General features: G+C 38.6%; 2 protein-coding genes across 2 annotated transcripts in view; one reads left to right on the top strand and one right to left on the bottom strand.

Moving 5' to 3' along the window:
* The first annotated feature begins 3,955 nt into the window (after positions 1-3,955).
* On the top strand, positions 3,956-5,732 carry LOC122089070 (TMV resistance protein N-like). The gene is made up of 2 exons (XM_042658502.1): positions 3,956-4,495; positions 5,016-5,732. Exons 1-2 carry the CDS (start codon positions 3,956-3,958, stop codon positions 5,730-5,732), a joined length of 1,257 nt encoding a protein of 418 aa, XP_042514436.1.
* A 6,945-nt stretch (positions 5,733-12,677) lies between these two features.
* LOC122088426 (DExH-box ATP-dependent RNA helicase DExH6-like) overlaps positions 12,678-19,325 on the bottom strand; it is a 46,808-nt gene continuing 40,160 nt past the window's right edge. Inside the window, exons 10-14 of the mRNA XM_042657695.1 lie at positions 19,128-19,161; positions 18,878-18,967; positions 17,799-18,788; positions 15,884-16,966; positions 12,678-13,549 (exon numbers count right to left, since the gene is read on the bottom strand). Of these exons, the coding sequence (XP_042513629.1) occupies positions 12,884-13,549; positions 15,884-16,966; positions 17,799-18,788; positions 18,878-18,967; positions 19,128-19,161 (2,863 nt within the window). The 3' untranslated portion in view covers positions 12,678-12,883. The remainder of the gene's footprint in view (positions 13,550-15,883; positions 16,967-17,798; positions 18,789-18,877; positions 18,968-19,127; positions 19,162-19,325) is intronic.

Raw genomic sequence — 19,325 nt, 5'->3', positions numbered from 1 at the left:
ATAGAGAGTGGATCAAGTTCTTGTAAGAGAACCATTTTCGTACAGGACTGATCCACACAGATAGAGTCCACCCAAGGGAAAACCCTATGATGGATTTCGTTTTTATGGATTAGACCTTTCTCGTGCAGAAACCTGATTCACACCCACATAAAATAAACCCAACTTCAATTAGAAATCAATGACAAATGACTCTAGTCCTAAGGATTTCTATTTTTATAAGGGAAGGCAAACAAAACCAAGTCGTGGGTAAGACAAAATATAGCAACAAGTTAATTGACTCCCTGGCTAGGAGGATCTTGTCTTTAACATCTTCGATAGTTTATTCCTTTCAATTCATGGATGCAGGAAAATGGTGTCCACCATCCATGGATGAGTTATTTTCTTTTTGAGCCAAAAAAGCTTGTCAATTTGAAGTAGGAAATATCAAATGCAAAGATCCATGAGAACACAAACAGGTGTATCTTCAACATGCATATGGAGCAGCATGATCATTTCATACACAGCTGCATCTGGATGTTTCCTAAGTCCGACGGTAGATATTTTTAATATAAATTTATGACTTCTTCACGCATCTATGAATAAATTTTCTTCAATCCGCCCCTCAAAAAAAAAAAAAAATGTATTTAGATTGGAGTTAAAAGTTTCATGGTGAGTCAGTTACGGGCTCGTTAAACAAAGCAAAATCATTTATTTAAACTAATAAAAAAGTTAAACAATGCGTATCCATATTAGTGTTTAGATCGATCTTAATGTCTATCGATACGATACAGATATAGATACAGATATGAATGTAATGGCTAAGGTTTTTTCTTTTTTTGGGTCAGCAATGGCTAAGGTTTTTTTTTTTCGGTTAAAAATGGCTAAGGTTCAAGTGGGGTGCAAAGTGAAGACTATGACATAGAACTAAGAGAAGTATGTAGGCAAAAATTAAAATATGGTTCAACAAATGGAAGGGTGGCCAATGACTCTTTTCCCAAAGTCTTCTATTTTTATAAACAAAATATTTAGCACACTCCTATTCCCTGGTGGCCCATGTGAAATTTTGATAAGATTAATCTTGGTGCATTCATGAGTACCGACAATTCCACGTGGTAAATAAAAACAAAATTATAGGTAAGACAAAATATAACAACAAAGTAGTGAACTGTTTGATAAGGTGAATTTTTCATCCCTACCCTGAGATTTCGATCTCCCGACTGGTACAGGGCACCCAAGTAATGTTTTGTTTGCAGATTGGAGCCAAACATTTCATGACGAGTCCGTAACGAGCTGGTTGCACAAAGCAATAACCTCTATTTAAACTAATAAAAAAAATAAACTGTGCGTAAAGGTAATAGAAAAGTCCAATCAAATAAGAATACAGCTAATCAAGCTCAAGCTCAGTCTCTGCCGCTCTGCAACCCGAAAGTAATAGCGCCTAGGAAGTTGTTGAATCCTAATGGCAGCGTTCAAGAATGCCGGTTTTGCCTCTTCTTCGCCTTCTTCCAGTTCAAGTTATGAAGTGTTCTTGAGCTTTAACGGAGAAGACACTCACACCAACTTCACCGATCACCTCTACTATGCCTTGGATGATGCTGAGATTAACACTTTCAGAGACAACAAAGAGCTCCCATAGGGAAGAATATTGGGCCGGAGCTAATCACTGCGATCGAGCAATTGAGAATCTCTATCCCCATATTCTCGGAGAATTTTGCTTCGAGTAAATGGTTGTAGAAACGCAACCCTAAAATGATGCAGAAGATAATGGAAAAACAAAACAAACAATGCACACAGATTTTACGAGGTTCGGCAAGGTTGCCTACGTCCCCGGTGAGATGAGATCCTGCTTCACTATCAATGGAGAATAGGGTTACAACACTCTTCCTCCACCTCTCCGTATTGCTTGCATTACAGAGAAAGAAACCCTCGCTGTCCTGGCTGTCTAGGTGCTGCACCAGTACTCCCTGGATTAAACTGCGACGGAATACAAGACATCATACACCAACAATGGTGTCTTATTGAGATCACTAGGATCTTGGAATGCAAAAACACAATGGGTCAGTGGTTCTTCCCATTTTATACAATATCGAACCCTCAGCGGTGCGGAACCAGACGGGGAGCTATGCAAAGGCCTTTGAGAAACACCAAACCTGTTTTGACCACAAGACCGTGCAAAAGTAGAAGGAAGCTCTGAGAGAGGTTGGATCATTGAAGGGATGGGATTCGAAAAGCGCTGCTAACGGGTGAGTACACCAACTATAAATAATTCCTGTCTTAGTTTAATTTTTGGATCAAGTTTCCTTGAGGATTCACCGTAGCCATGGGGATTCAGGCTATGGGGAGGAGAGAGGGGGGTCACATTTGGATCGTTCCATTCTTCAGCCACTACTGAAGAAACCTTGTCCTTAATTTTTAATGTCTCCTTGATCTAAAGAATGATAAGAAGGTCACACTATCCTATATGGATCGGACAAGCCTCTATCCGCTCTGTGGCTGAAGGAGAGTTTCTACCTTTCACCTATGTGTACTCATCAATCAATAGAATTACCTTTTACCCAAAAAAAAGGAGAGAGAATGATAAGAAGGTCATATTGTGTAAATATGCTATGATGACCATTCTCGTTCGATTCTAATCTACACACATGAAATCTGATCCATGCAAGAAGATGTCCTGTGATGGATACCATGTGCGGGATTGAGATCCTAACAGAACCTGATCCACCCTACATCCAAAAAACGTAGTTGATTGACTGATTGATTCCTTCTGAAAACCTAACTTTGGGGATCTTTTTCCCTAATGACCTGTAATGCCACCTTTCATTAACAAGTTACATTTATTAATTATTTATAATATCAAAAATAATATCTCTTAATAATGTAACACCATATGATATTATAAATGAGTTATAGGAGGGAAATCCTTTCTATCTTAATCTTCTATTTTGATCCAGGAATATTGAAATCAGTTTTAATATTCATTCACGTCTAAGGAGGTATTGATCTCTGGACTGGAAGTACCCAATTAAAAAGATTTGGATTTATGGCCAAACAAATGTGAGAACTTCCTTCTTCTCTTCTTCACCCATTAGGGCTATGGGGACCAATTTTCCCCCCTACCTAAATCAGGCAAGAGTTTTGTTAGATCAAACACCAAGAAATACGAAAAATAAAGAGACAATAGATATGCACGACATAGAGATTTAATGAGGTTTACATACCAAAGTGGTCTGCTACGTCCTCGGGAGAAGAAGAAGATGTTTTACTATGCAGAAGAGAGATTACACTCAAGCAACAACGAGAAAACTCGCCTTGAAACCCTAGCTCTAAAAAACCCTCAAAATACAATGACTTTCTCAACAAGACAACAATATGTTATATAGGATCCAAGTCGCGGGTCGATCCATCGCCACCCAAATATGTCGGATCGGGTCAAACTTCAAAAAGGGTCAAGAATAGAGAGAGAGAGAGAGAGAGAGAGAGAGAGAGAGAGAGCTGTGTAATTTACTTCAGTTCACATAATCCAGTTATGGTTTCTTTCATGTTGGATCCGTGGATTCCATTCCTTTTGTTATCATTCATAATTCAAAGTTTTTATTCTTACTTTGGTTAAATTATGCAGATATGAAGCAAAGTTAATAAAATTAGTTGTTGCAACAGTTTGGAGTACATTGAACAAGACACCCTCAATTGTTTCTAATAACCTAGTTGGAATCCAATACCATATAGAAAATATGTTGGGGTTGTTAAACATTGAATCTGATGATAGAAAAATTGTGGGGACCAATGGCTTCGGAGGCATTGGCAAGACAACTTTTTAGCCTTTATTGTTATTGATGATGCGGATCAAAATATTCACCTGAATGCATTAATTGGGGACCTTGAATGGTTTGGCATTGGAAGTAGGATCATTGTTACAAGTAGAAATGAGGCTATTTTAATTTCCCAAAAAGCAGATGGGATTTATCAGCCCAAGGAAATGGACCTACATCAATCTCTTCAACTTTTTAACCATCATGCATTTAGAAGAGACCAACCTCCAGAAGAATATTTAGAACTCTCAAAAGCTATGGTAAAAACTACTAGAGGACTACCCTTGGCTCTTCAAGTTGTAGGTTCATCTTTATTCTACATGGGAAAATCAACATGGCAAGGCGCATTGGAAAAGTTGCAAGGAGTTCCTAATAATGAGGTCATGCAAAGACTGAGAATAAGTTATGATGGATTAGAATATGAGGAGAAACAAATATTTCTTGATACTGCGTGCTTCTTCATTGGAATGCACAAGGATGTTGCATGCTACATATGGGAAGGGTGTAATTTTTATCCTAAAATAGGACTTGATGTTCTGCATCTGAGGTCTTTGATAACAATTAGTGAAGATGGTTATTTGAGGATGCATGATCAGCTCCGGGATCTTGGAAGGGAAATCGTTCATCAGGAAAATTTTAATGAACCATGTGAGTGTAGTAGGATATGGTCTCAAGAGGAAGCATTGAATGTATTAGATACAAAGATGGTAAGCACTGAATATATATATATATATTTTTTTTTTAATGAGGATTTAAAGATTTAGTTTCAATGTTTTTTTCCTTCTTCCTTTGGTGATTTAGAACTTATATAATATTTTTTTGTAGGGAAATAGAAAAGTTGAATGTCTTATTATTGACTTTGAAGATAGCTCAAGAAGCCAATGTTTGGTGCATGAAGGATTTGCCAAAATGACTGAACTAAGGTTACTTCGAGTGGATTATGCACATTTTGCTAAAAAATCAGACATCCTTTTTCACAACTGAGATGGCTTAGTTGGACGGGATGCCCTATGCAATTTACAGTAACCAATTTTGATCCAAGGAAACTGGTTGTTCTTAATCTATCACGTAGTGAGATCACAGAACACTGGTTGGGTTGGAACCACATCAAGGTCTCAAAGCGAACTTCTTTATCTTTTAATCTCTTATTGATGAGATGAGTTACTGTTTACTTGATATCTAGTGGATAAGTAGTTAATTACTGTTCTCTTTACTTCGTGCAAAAAGCTATCAAGAACACCTGATCTTTTGGCAAATAGATGCTTGGAGATATTGATTCTTACAGGCTGTGAGGAGTTGGTCGACATTGATGCATCTGTTGGTCTTCTTGGGAGGTTAAGAGTTTTCGATGTTTCGGAATGCTTTAGAATTGAATCATTCTCAATTAAGCTTTCAAACCTGACAAATTTAGAGATATTGAGCCTTAAATTCCCTTGGAATCTGAGGAAGATACCAAGTGACATTGAGAAATTGGCAAAATTGAAATCTTTGAAGTTTTCCTCTGGCGACTTCAGAGTGGTACCAGCTGCCTTCAATGCTCTTACTTGTCTTGAGTCTCTCAGTTTTAGTCAATGTGGGTACCTTCGGCATATCTCAATTCTTCCCTCAAGTTTAACCTGCCTGAGGGCTACATTCTGCTGGGCACTAACCGAGATTCCAGGTATCAACGGATTGGAATCATTGGAAATATTGGATGTTTCTTGCAACAATTTGAAAAGATTGCCAGACCTATCTCAATTTAAAAAATTTAAGTATTCATGTGTCCAATACTGCCACAGGATAACAGAGATTCCAGGAGTGGACAAATTGGAATCCTTGGAAGAATTAGATATTAGTAGGTGCGAACGGTTGGAAACATTACCAGATTTGTCAAATTTGAAGAAATTGAAGAATTTAAACGCTTATTACTGCTGTAGGCTATCAGAAATTCCAGGTCTTAATTGATTGGAGGAATCCTTGGAACAATTGGATATTAGTTGGTGCGAGTCTTTGGAGGAATTGCCAGATTTGTCAAAATTTAAAAAGTTGAAGAAGCTAAAGGCTAAACTCTGTGAGGAACAAACCAAGTTTCTAGGAGTTGAGGAATTGAAATGCTTGGAAGAAAAATGCGATCATGCCAGTGAGAGTTTTGAGGAACCAGGGTTGTTCTTCAAAAGGGATATACGTATTCTGGACCCATCACATTCGAAGAGAAGACACAGAATAATGAGGAGACAGAGAGAAATGGCTGGTGGTGAAGTCTCCGCCGTAAGTTCAGAGAATCTTCCTCCCAAAAGGGAATTACCTGCAGGAGGAGGAGGGATGAAAAGTACCCAAGGAAAAGGAAGGGGAAGGAAGCTCCTACAAAAAGTATTCCCAATGAGTTTCTTTCGTCAGTGTTCTTTGAAAAGAAGTAAAGGGATTGGATCTTGTAGTAGTCACCTCCGCGTTCAGATTCCTTCTCTGGTCCGTCTAATGTCTTGTGGCAAATCAAAACCAAGGTCTACCCATTGTACCACCAGCCATCCTGCCATTCATTCCAGGTTCTCTCTCTCTCTCTCTCTCTCTTGATGACAGATTTTTTTGCTTCTGATTATATGATAAGTATATTAGTTGTTGAAGCTCTAACTTTGTGTAGTTTTGTAGCACTGTAATTTGAATTTGTATTAGCTGTAGGTAGAACATGTGAGGATCCAATACCTATCTCTTTTGTTTTCATGTATACCTTTCTTCACACTTATAATGACAGGAAATGGAACAGGTGTTGAAATCTCACATAGACAACCAAACATACATGATGTGGATCCAAACTCAATTCTTGAAAGTTTAGGTTTCTTTTGCTCGTGAGGTTAAGTCAAATGTAAATTTCACGGGTGAAATGAAAATTTTTTTACAAGAGAAGAATTTCTTCCGTGAAATGGAGAAAAAAAGTAGTCTTTTCAATATAGAGTTCAATTATAGCGGGTCACAAAATTTTATTCATTTTTACTTATTTCTAACCAAAGAAACCCTAAGAATTCTAAGATGGCTGGCCAAAGAGCCAAAACTAAGAATAATGATTTACTTGGCCGTTAATAAAGAATTGGTGTGCTTATTTTTCTCCTTGCTTTAATCATGATCCTAGGTTCACTTATGATTCTTTAAAAATACTTTAGAGCAATAATAATATATGGAGCCTATCAAAAAATAATTGGAAGAACGGAACCATCCACCTTTATGTGAATTTATTTTAAGTTTATACACAATAAGGGGATTACTCTTTTACATGGAAAATATTAATAGTTGCAACCCCCTACTGGTAGCCAAAGAAATTGAATAATTCACTTTCCCCTAGGGTTCACAAATACCTTCTTAGGTTATTGTATTTTCCAAAGTACCCTTTTAGATTCCATTTCTTTGACTACCACAGTGGTTGCAACTACTTAGCTACAACCCGGGCAGCAACTAAATTTCGTCCCTTTTACATGGCCTGGAGTAGGGAGTCTTTCCTAAATGGTTTGCCATGTTAAGTTACAAAAGATAGTTGATTTTGATGACTCAAACAATCGATTACATAAAGTATTCATTCAATAGTTCACATGTCAAATTTTGTGGCCTACCTCAATTGTGTATATATATATATATATATATCAACTAGTCGACTCTCTAATGCATTTTACGCCATCAAATCAATAGATTGATGATATCGTAATTTTATCCAATGGATAGATACTCATGTAGATTGGTGATTTGCGAAGTTTCAAGGTAAAAAAAAATATGTCAAAATTAATCATATTTCAACTATGGATAGAATCTTGTGTCTATCTCAATAATCTTTACCGAAGACTATCACTTCTTTTCCAATGACAGCATGAATGGAAACATCAATAGGTGTAACATTCCACCTTTCATGTGGGTAGGATGGTCATTTTATCTCCTCTCCATCTAGACAAGGGAACCACACTCCCTAGAGTTCTCCTCCCCCTCCCCCCCTCTCTTTGTTGTTTGGTTGCACCAATGGAAAGTCGAAATGCAACATCCTGGACATCCAAGAAATGAATAATGAATCCACATACCTCGATACCAATTTATTCCCTACTAGAGCCAGGAGTACTAGGTTTAACCACATTGTTCAAAGAGTTAATAAAAAATTGGCTATGTGGAAATCTAACCTTCTTTATTTTGCAGGAAATACGGTCTTCATCCAATCAGTTCTATCGTGCTCACCGTCTTACCTTATGTCTTGTTTTGCATTTCTCAACGCCACTTGCAAAAAATTGGATTCTATATATCTCTATTTCTAGAATGGAGACATAAATCAAACAAAAAAATCACACCTAATTGGATGGAATAAAATTTGCTCTCCAAAACATGAAGGTGGTTTAGGTTTAAGGACTTCTGAAAATCAAAACAAATCTCTTTTGTTAAAGCTTGGATGGCGACTTATTTCTGAGGATAATGCACTCTAGGAATAGATTTTAATGCACAAAATTCCCTAACAGGCCTGTTTTTTATCTTATCACTTTGAAGAAAAGAGGTTCTCTTATTTGGAACAGTATTGTAAGTATCCTTCCTATCCTCAAGAAATTGGTATATGTGAAAATTGGGAATGGAAACAAAACTCGGTTTTGGAATGACCCATGGATCCCTTCCATTCCCAACTTTAGCCTCTCTAATGTCAATATTGGTACCCATTTGAATTCATCTTCCATGAGGGTTAGTGATGTCATGTTAGGAAATGAATGGAATTCTAGTTTACTTTCATCCATGATTCCTTTACCCCCCCACCAGTAAAATTTTGTGCATACCCATTTCTTCTGATAATGATAGATGGTGGTGTCATCTTTCAAGAAAATGGTCCTTAACCACTAAGATGGCCTCCAAGTTTTTAACACATGACAATTATACTAATTCAATTTGACCATCTAACAGATGTATGCGCTTTTGTCCCTCTGCTCACATTGGTGGCTCTTCTTTTGAAAACTCAATGTCTACCAAAAATTTAAGTTTTTTTTTAGAGTTACTCTTGGCGAAATCCCTACCAAAGACATTCTGGGAAAATGGACGGATGTTGATTCAACTTGTGGACTTTGTCAAACTCATCATGAATCTATTTGGCACACTTTCTTTTCGCGCGAATTTTCTAAGAGAATCTGGGCAACTGACCCATTGGGTTTGAGAACGGAAAATTTCTATGCTTCATCTTTGAAGTCTCTTATATTGTCTCTTTTTAATTCTAATATTATACCTGCAGATAACCTAAATAATTTCTTTACTATTTTTATTATAACCTGTTATTTCCTGTGGACACAGAGAAATAAAATCATTTTGCTCATCAAGCAATGGATTGATCTTTACTGTCAAAATATCATGAACCACATAATTTCTACCCAATCAAAAGTTCCTAATATAATATGTTTTCCTACCCTACACACACCGGTACTTGTATGTTTAACTACCACTAATACTAATAAAACTATTTCTGACTGGGCTACTTGCATTATTAACAGTGGAAGATGTGACTCATTATATGCTAATTACATGATGACAGGAAAAACATTTGAAGCTAGTGCTAGAGGATTTCTATATGGGTTGAAACGATCATGCAGTGATGGATGGAATATAGGGAGTTATGGAATGACTCGAAGGAATCGCATCACACAATTCTTGACAGCACTAAGACAACATGGCCATGGAGCACAGTCCCTCTCTTTCTCGATGTTCATAATTTTGTATCTATACCAACCTACATGCTCAAGCCGACGAACGAAATAGTTCTACTCATGCGGTTTGTTGCTACTAATATCATTACCAAAGTATCATAGATAGACAGCACTAATCCGAACTTGACGTACTTAGTCACATAAGTAATTATTGAATTTTCTTTTCTTCTCATCAAAAAAAAAAGGGGGAAAGTCGTGAAGTACTTAATTTTCAAAAGCTATTAATCCTAAACCATGCATTAAAGCAACATCCAAACACCGCCTTAGCTGCGAAGCTTCTGAAACAACTTTATATTTACCTCTGTCATGAACCTTATCCGGTTACTTACTCTGTACAAAGACAATATATCAATTAAATACCTTTCAGACATTCAAGTGTCGCAACCTTATTGGTTATTAGATCAAGATCACCATGATGGGCATGAGAGACGATGAACCGCAGCACAGTCGATACATGCTCTCCAACCCCAACCGGAGAAGTGGTGTCTACAATAATTTTCGGCACATCTCCGACATCATAGTCCGAGGACCCACCATACCCCTCTACCAGCCTCTGCAGATCCTGCCACGTTGCAGGCTTATGCCAGCTGGCATCATCAGCGGCTCCTCTCATCTCAAGGCGTCGACGCCACTCTAACTCGTCATGGGATCTACACTCCACGACGACAACATGGACCCCAGCGGGTGCTGCCAGCTGTAGAAGCCGGTCGAGGTGGGCCCGCCGGGAGAGCGGTGAGTCGATGACGACCGTGAGTCCTAAGGTTAGTTGGGTTGCGGCAACTCGCCAAAGGACTTCGTAGGAGAGATCGTTCAAGAGTTTAGCGGCAGGGGCGCCGCCGGCGGTGGTGGTGGTGGTGGTGGTGGTGGTGGAAGTTGAAAGGGACTGTTGGAGAGTGGCTGTGCAATCACGGACGTCATCTTTGTCGATCAGAGGGCATCGGAGGGAAGTGGCTAAAGCATGGGCGAGAGTGCTCTTGCCTGAGCCTGGGTGGCCCTTCATAGCAATGATCAGAGGACCCATCGGTTCCATCTCTCTCGGTGTGTTAAGAGTTCTCGAGGGAAGGAAACAGAAAAAGACAATTTATAGGAGAATGGATGGTAAAAATCCAAGATAAAAGGATAAGATTTGTGGACGTGGCCATATAATATTAATAGGAGAGTGAGTCTACCAACTAAATCGTCGTTTGCTAAAGATGAAAATGGATGCTGGATCTAGGTCCAAGGTTTCAAGATCCATGCCCTGTTTTAGGCTCCACCCTATGCCTTTCTATTTTTTTTTTGTGGGGGAGGGGGTGTGTGGTGCTTCATATCTATGTCACTTGTTTTCAAGGTTTAAAATTTCGGAATCAAACAAAAGATCGGAAGATCGGCCTCTATTGATTCCGATTCAAATATAAATTGGATCGACTGGAGCAGAAATTAAAATCGCGATGAAGAAGCAAAGATTCTTATATATTCTCGGTTGCTACTAGAAAAAGAGTTTCGATCAGCACAGCCATGCGTCATAGACACAAGAGGCACGCTAGGACCATTGTGGCCCCATGCCTTAACCAACTGATTAGGTAATTGGTCCCTGTAGGCCAGGATGTGGGCATTTTGATATTCAACCGTTATCAATCCATAATTGGGATCAAGGTACGGTGTCAACAAGGTACAGTGAACTAATACACGTTCACCGTAACCTCAGGAAACCTCCAACAAAAAATATAAAAAATGTTGTTGAACCTAGCAAGTTGGATCATGGCAAGCAATGGTAGACATGGGTTAGCCCCATGGTTTTAAGTATCTCCGATACCGATACGATACCCTCCGATACGTATCTTAAATTTAGTCGACCGATACGATACACACCGATACGATACATTGAATTTTTTAAATCATTTCGTATCGATATATATCTTACAATACATACCGATATGCATCAATACACCACTAATACACATCGATATGATATGACATGCCTCGATACGACTATGAAAAATATAAAATTGAGGTAAAATGTACGTTTCGGTATGTATTGGTACGTATCGATGAGTATCGATATGTATCGATCAGTACGTATCGATATATATCAGCACGTATCGGTGAGTATCGATATATATATCAGTACGTATCGATGAGTATCGATACGTATCGGCACTACGGTCATATAATGGCCAATATGGATAATTTTTCAGAAAAAAAACAATTTTTTGAAGGGTTTTTGTTCCAAAGTTGCTCTCAGCCATATTTCTCTCTAACTAAAGTGGAAATCAAGGTTGGGAACAAGGATTTTACATTTATGGGACAACTACAGACCTTCAATTCTTAGTACGATACCCTCAATTTAGTGTTTATGCACAATACATGTTATCAATAGCTTTTTTTAACAAATTCTTTATGCAAAAGTGTTTAAAAAAATGTTTCCTATCCATTTATGTGTGTATCTTTAGCGTATCTTAGTGTATCTCCGATACGATACGATACCCTCCAATACGTATCTTAATTTTGACCGACCGATACGATGACCGATACCGATACTTTAATCCTTGGTTAACCCACATTATCGAAGATTGCACAATAGTCTCAACATAAATTAAAAGCCCCATACAAGTACCTAATACAAGAGAAAACACTGTTAAAAGTAATGGAGGAACCTTCAAAATCTGTAATGGATTGAGGTTAAATCATTTTTTGGTTATTTTTCATCACTTTGGATGTGCTTTTGACCAATAAAGCACTCATGGGATGAAATTTGACCAATTAGATGGATAGTAGACCTTTATAACATGGTTCCACCGAATGTTTACCATGTAACATTTTGTGAACCTACAAAATTCACCAACTACAATGACAAATGTTAGGACCTAAGTAAAATAGCTAAAAGATCTTGTTTGGCATTTCCCAAAGAGTGCTTCTCCATGTCCCAACTCCTAATCACCAATCAATTTTAATGACACAATTCATTCAGCTATCACTATTTTTTAAGAACTATCTTTAAATATTTTTCCCCGCACTAATCCTGAAAATGCTTTGCAATAAAGAAAAATAGAACATATATAAAATTCCCCATATATTAAAAACATATTCTAATGGAGTCAGTTCCTGACCAAATGGAGAATCAGCTCACCATTCTCTTTTCTCCATATTCCTCACTTGAGAGATGCAAATACAAGACATGGCTGCTTGAAAGATAAAATGTTTTTTACCATGTGATGAAGATAAAAAGAGTTTATAAGCACCATAGATTTTGTATTAGCATTAGTGCAAGAGAAGTTTTCACAATGTTCAGCACTGGAATACTTACCCTGGTTGTTACTTGTACAAAAAGCTGAAGAGAGCTGAGATCACATACAAACCAATATTCGCTTGTCATGCAATCTGCTGGTACATTTCATGTAAAGGCAACTGATAACCCAGAGCCAGCTTCCGCCCTCATTGCCGTTGTGGTCTGGTCCCACGCTTACGCTTAAAAGAACCCCCTCTTTGTACATCCAGCCCAGACCTACCTGAACCATATCCAGCTGGACTCTGTGATGATTGGGCATTTAGGTATGGGGTTGTAGCTACTGGGAAGTCCTGATATGGGCTAACCATTGGGGTAACTGTCAAATATGCGTTTGTAGCTCCTGGGGCCAATGATTGTGGATGTGGCTCATTTTGATGTGTACTGACATTGTTATGCACACGTGCCTGGGGATTGCGATGATTGGGTGGAATGTTAAGATATTCCATTGTAGTGACTGGGGGCAGTAGTGGTGGTTGTGGCTCATTTTGACGTGTGTAACTAGGTGCAGGTCTCTTGGGTTTGTGATTAATGGATACGGTTTTAAGGCGATTGTTGTCATCATCCATCAATGACCTCAGGAAACTACTTCTACCATTAGGTACCATCACATTGCTTCCCCCTTGCCCATGAGATTGGACCTTCTTCCCTGCGGCTTCTTTGTTGATTCTAGCTGCATTGACCATCAATGTCAATGACTCAATAGATTCTGAAGGTAATGAGATACCACTTGGCCCATCATACGACAGAAAGCAGGCAATCGCATATACAGATGCCCCAAGATCTGGAGGCAGAACTTCCCGTGGATGCTTTACCTGCCAGAGGAGAATTTCTTCCATCAGTACAGGATTGAGAATAACAGCTTAGATAGGTAGAATACATGAAGAACATGCCGAATCCTGGGCAAATAAAATCAGAACTATTAGACTTCAACCATAGCTGTCACAATGAACTACATTTATCAAAAGAGGGGGGGGGGGAGATTAAATTTTCTTATCGACACCCTTTAAGGTGTCAAATAATTTGTAACCTTACTTTTTTGCCCTTTCAATATGACATACTTTTTTTCAATAATGGTAGATCTTGCCATTTCACATGTATATTCAAAAAATGTGCAAGACAGTGACAACCTTTGATAATGACGTAATGATAAGCCACTTTCAAATTATTTTTTATAATCTTTTTTCACCCAACTTAAAGAAATTATAGAAATAAGACAAAGGGGCAATCCAAAGAATGTGTCAAGTTCTAAATACACCTATAGAGGTGTCATCTTGACAATCCCTATGCATGGTGACACACCTTGGCAAGGAGCATAACAAGTCAACATACCCCACGGGGGTTAGCCCAGTTGGCAAAAGACCAACACCTCAAAATTAAGAAATTAAGAGGCCATGACTTAACTCTCCTCGGGGCCTACGTATAAATAAAATGTCAACATAATCACCAGGTCATTGTGTAACCACTTGGCTCCCCACTTTTAGTAGTTCAACCTACTTACCTCTAACTCTGACCAAAAAACCATTTATAAAAAGAGATGTGTGCCACATTCCCATCAGACCAAGATACCTTCTATAAAAGGTGATATACCATAGTACTGAAGTGAGAATAGCAAATCACCGATTGGAAAACTAAGTAAAACTTACAGATTATAAACTATCGAACAAAATAGCATCCATGATACTCACCCCTAGTTTTGGAGGGGAAAAGAAGCAATACTTCTCAATTCATACATTCGAGAGAAGCAAATACTATCCGATTTCTTGCTCTATAAATAGGCCACAGTTGGTCAAAAATCCTAATTAACAATGACAGAAAGGAAGCAGTAGCACTTGATAAAATCGACGGAAAATAATGCAAGCTCTGTTTTCTTATACTTTAAACAGGCCACAGTATGACCAAAAATCTTACCAAATGCGATCTAAACAAAGACAAAAATACTCTGCTAACTATTACTCGCCAGGAACAAAATAGCAACTAAACCCAGCTAACAGGACCCAAAAATAATCCAAATTGGAAGAAATAAAAGACCAACGGAACTAACAGCAGGTTATGATTTGGCCTGGTTAACCCCTCACTTTCTCCCCTTGCTTCTACTCAACTTTTGGTTGCTTTTAGTAACAGATACAAACCCCAAAATGTAGTCTGGTAAACATCAAAATGTTAATATGCACATGAATTGCATTTGACAACAGATTGGACAAATATATCCAGCTAGTGCTATGGAATTCATCAACTTAGTAAAGGTATGTTCTCAACATTCACTGCGCATCACACTGAAAATATATTAAATGAGATTTTTTCTTGAACAGGGTTTTAGTAATATTTGGTTTGAGGAGTTTATGGTCATGTGGCTATGAAACTACTTTAGCCAAATAAAAACTGAAAATAATCAACTTCATAGGAAAAAATTAAAGCATGGTAGATTATATTTTGAGACAAAACTTCCCATTAACAGAAAAACAAATACAAAGGTTGTTGGTGCTGCAATTCTTTAAATCCAATTGTTGATGTATGTATTGACGCTGCCCTCCCTAATAGTTTGAGCTTTTAGGTGAACGGTAGCGAACATGGTATCAGAGCAGGGAGGTCAAGTGTTCAACTCCTAGGAAGTTCATCGGAAGAGTTTTCCCGACATTTCTTCACACATAGTGCCACACAAAGGAAATAATGCCTGAGCTCCATGTGCAAAGACCATGGGATCTTAGCCTGCACGTGTGGGGGAGGGTTGATGTATCCATTGACAATGCCCTTCACTAACAGTTCGAGCTTTTAGGTGAAACGGTAGTGAAAGCCAATAATTAGAAACAGTGAAACACATACATAAAAAATTAGTTTGCGAACACACAAAAACACAAAAGAATGCATTTGTACTCCTTTAATATCCAAAAATTAGAAGCAAATGCCTGCATGCATACTCTTAGACACTCAAACAAAATAACACACAAAATGTATGGGTATTTTCCTCCTTTAATATCCCAAAAATTAAAAGCAAGTGCACACAAACGCAAAAACAGAATTTGTCAGAAGTGCCCATTAGAAGCCAGGGTATAATTGCATGTGGACAGGAAAAAAAAAAGTGTTTAGATCGTGACAATAATATTGCACTTGTTTAATACACAAAATTAGAAACAATGTGACAAACTTACTTTGAACAAGATTGCTGCTGCTAATCGCTCCCTCAAGCAGTAAATCTGGGCAACATCAAGTGCCGTAGCCTCGAATGTAAGCCACCGATCAACAACAACGGAAACAATATTATCGGGAGATGACATTATTCTCTCTCTGCGTTCTTCAGCAGATAATGTACGCATCTCCATTTCATCTTCATCTCCACTGGATGCACCAGCATCTTCATCACTCTCCTCATCTTCATTCTGCTTTGAAGGAGCAACAACCAATTCTGTTGCAAGCAACAGTAAAGGGTATGGTCCCACAACAGTACAACTCTTTATGTACAAGCCACCATCACCTCGAGTTATCTCATCATATATGACCAGGGGACGACTGTTGGATTTATCCAGTGACAGTTTAAAATTGGAGGAGTGAGGGTGCAAGCGGACCTTAGCACCACTAGCTGTCTCCACCACAGCCTTCTGTCCACGTCCAATTGGTGGAAGCATTCTCCCCACCATTGGATACAAACCTGCAACAAGGACTGCATGAAGTATTCCTGGATCCCTTGCATTTAGGCTACAACTTGATGTATCTTCAGGGATAAAGCCATTCCGGATCAGCTCATGCTGCAGCTGCTTACGCAAGGCAGACAGCATACTCATGACACTTGAAGAGACGAAGTACTGAGAACAGAACTTCCTTTCTTGACCTTTCTCCTTTGCACGTTTCCAGCAGTCAAATGCTGCAACAACCATAAAATGGTCACTATGCCCACCATACAATGAGGCAAGCTCAGCCTTGGCAGCTGCAGCTCTATTCTTTTCATCTGGAGCCATAGGCAAAACAAAGGGTTCTTTAAGGTCTGATGCACACGCTAGTGTCAAAGCTGGGTCAAGGCAATTCATCATTATAGAAAAGAAAAGCATCCTGCTAATTGATGGATGAACCGGTAGAGAGCCAAGTTTCTCTCCTAGTTCCGTAAGCCCTTCATCCTGTGACAAGGCCCCAATATCTTGAAGAACTACAATAGCATTTCGTATGGATTCAAGAACTGGAGGGTCCAATGTTTTATCTAAGAAATCTACTATTCTGCAATTTGGATCAATCAACTTCACCTGCCAGTTGGGAATATAATATAAGCAACACCATACCTCAAATAAAAAATATTACCAGTATTATTGAACATCAATGATACTCTATGGAAGGGGGAAAAAAATAGAAGCATAAGCTGGCAGATTTCACAAGAAAACTTTTAATAGAAGCATAAACTGGCATATTTCACAAGCATTACAGTGCTAGCCTGTGGCACAACCATTAAGTTGCATATTGCAACATGTTGGACACAAATTCGAAACTTGGAAACAGCCTCTCCTGCAAAGCAGGAGGTAAGGCTGCATACATTTGTCCCTCCCAGACCCTGCAGTAGCGGGAGCCTCATGCACTGGGTTCTTAATCCAAGTAAAAGAGAGAACAATAAGGTCTGTCATTGCCACGAACACATGCTCACATGGAATATAGAGGGCAAAGAGCCAAGTGTTGGTCCACGTTATAGAGGACATCAAACGCATCTCACAGGCCCAATTTCAGCACAAGTAGTCCAAAGTGAAACTAAAGTTTTGTAAGTCACAAGAATCCCATTTCACTGTGATGGAATCTAGTGGAAGTTTGCAATTTCCTGTCCAATTTAAACTCAATTCAATTTCCTCTATTTGTTCAGAGTTGAAACTTGACTAGTGAGACTCATATGACTCTGAGGTCATCTATCACATTGACTCACCCTCATCTGTCCATCTCGCCCAAATGGCAAATTTCAGAACATATAACCCACCAGTCATTAGACATGGCCCTAATAGCAGCATTAGTAACTTTGTAACAATCATTTGGGAGACCATGACTGGAAATAAACATAAAGCTACACCAAGTAAGAGAGTACAAATGAAAACTTACCTGCAGACACAGTTCCTCAATTGGCATCCGCTTGATTTCAGGAACTTGGAAATCTTGCAGAGATGCTGCTCGAGTTTTGGAGAATAAATGGTAACATATTCCAGGCTGGCAGCGGCCAGCACGTCCCTGTCGCTGCTTTGCACTAGCTTTGGAAACCCAAGATGAATGCAGTGTTGATACATTATTGTATGGATCATAACTTTTCTCTTTCATCAGGCCACTGTCTATAACATAAACAACATCATCAATGGTGACTGCTGTCTCAGCAATATTAGTAGAAAGAATGATTTTACGGCAACCAGCTGGTGGATGCCTAAAAACCTTTTTCTGCTCTGCAGACGGAACCATAGAATGAAGAGATATTATCACAAACTTTGAGGAGTCCTTAAAAAATGGGGAAGCAAGTAACCTCTCCAGTGTTTTATTTATATCATCCCATCCTGGAAGGAAAACAAGTATAGCTCCTTCCTTTGAGTCCATACATATTTTCCTTAACAATTTCTCTACAAGAACAACATCAATGCGTTCAGGATCTACAGTAGCAAGATATTTTTCAATGAGCTGCTGCTGTTCTGCAGACTGGGTAAGACCATTCTCAATGTGCTGTTTGATCATTTCAGCAGCTTCACCCTGGTTTTCTCGTTTTGCCCACTGCAATGCAGTTGTCCCATCCTTGGCACATAGAGAGCAGTCCGCACCAAATGAAAGGAGCATGAAAACATCACCTACTCTACCTTTCCCAGCAAGCACCATCAGTGGTGATACCCCAGTCAAAGAATGTTGGTAATTACATATTTTTGGAGTTGCCTCAGAGGAAACTAGTTCTAGCAGAGGATCAAACTCATCATTCGCCCATGCCAAGTTGATAGCTTCATCCAGGGTAACCCTCTCCTCCGCTGTCAGCTCTGTAGTCACTAAAGCAGAATCAAGATGATTATCCTCTGTTGATTTCAAGATAGAAAGTACATCCTCCAAGTAGAAAACCTTGACCTGAAGAAAAAGAGCGACAACATTATATCATCACAGGTGAATGAGAAATGGATTGATAGACAATGAATCTCCATGGAATAGGTATGTACCGGATAGGTGAATCCTTGGACTCGGATAATTGGGCAGCCACCAAAATATTGTGAAAACCGTTCAGCATCAAGAGTAGCACTCATAAGTATCTGTAGGCATGAAGAATTTGAAATATTTATTATTAATTTTAACCAAGATGGAACTGGTACTATTAGTCTTTAACGAAGACAGAACTAAAGAACAAGTTCAAAATGATGGAAGAAAATACTGGTACAAAGTTAGAAATAGAAGGCAAGGACTTATACTGACCAATCGTAGATGAGGACATGAAGGGAGTAAATCTCTGCAAATAAGCAACCAGAATAAGAATTAGTGAATTAAACATGTTAATTAAAACATCATTACCTACTTTATTTACCCTTTCCAATTTTGTGAAAAGCTCTAGATCTGAATCATCTGATCATGAAACAGTAGAAGTAAAAAAGGAGGCAATGATAACTGATAAAT

This window comes from Macadamia integrifolia, chromosome 9 (assembly GCF_013358625.1).
Source record: "Macadamia integrifolia cultivar HAES 741 chromosome 9, SCU_Mint_v3, whole genome shotgun sequence".
NCBI classification, from domain to species: domain Eukaryota; kingdom Viridiplantae; phylum Streptophyta; class Magnoliopsida; order Proteales; family Proteaceae; genus Macadamia; species Macadamia integrifolia.
The sequence above is the reverse complement of the archived record's forward strand: the minus strand, read 5'-3'. Positions and strand labels throughout refer to the sequence as shown.

Bases quoted from the DNA above. Each gene is read 5' to 3' on its own strand.
- LOC122089070 (XM_042658502.1), top strand. From the start codon at position 3,956: ATGGACCTACATCAATCTCTTCAACTTTTTAACCATCATGCATTTAGA. The intron at 4,496-5,015 runs GTAAGCACTGAA...TCGTGCAAAAAG, and splicing joins ATGTATTAGATACAAAGATG to CTATCAAGAACACCTGATCT.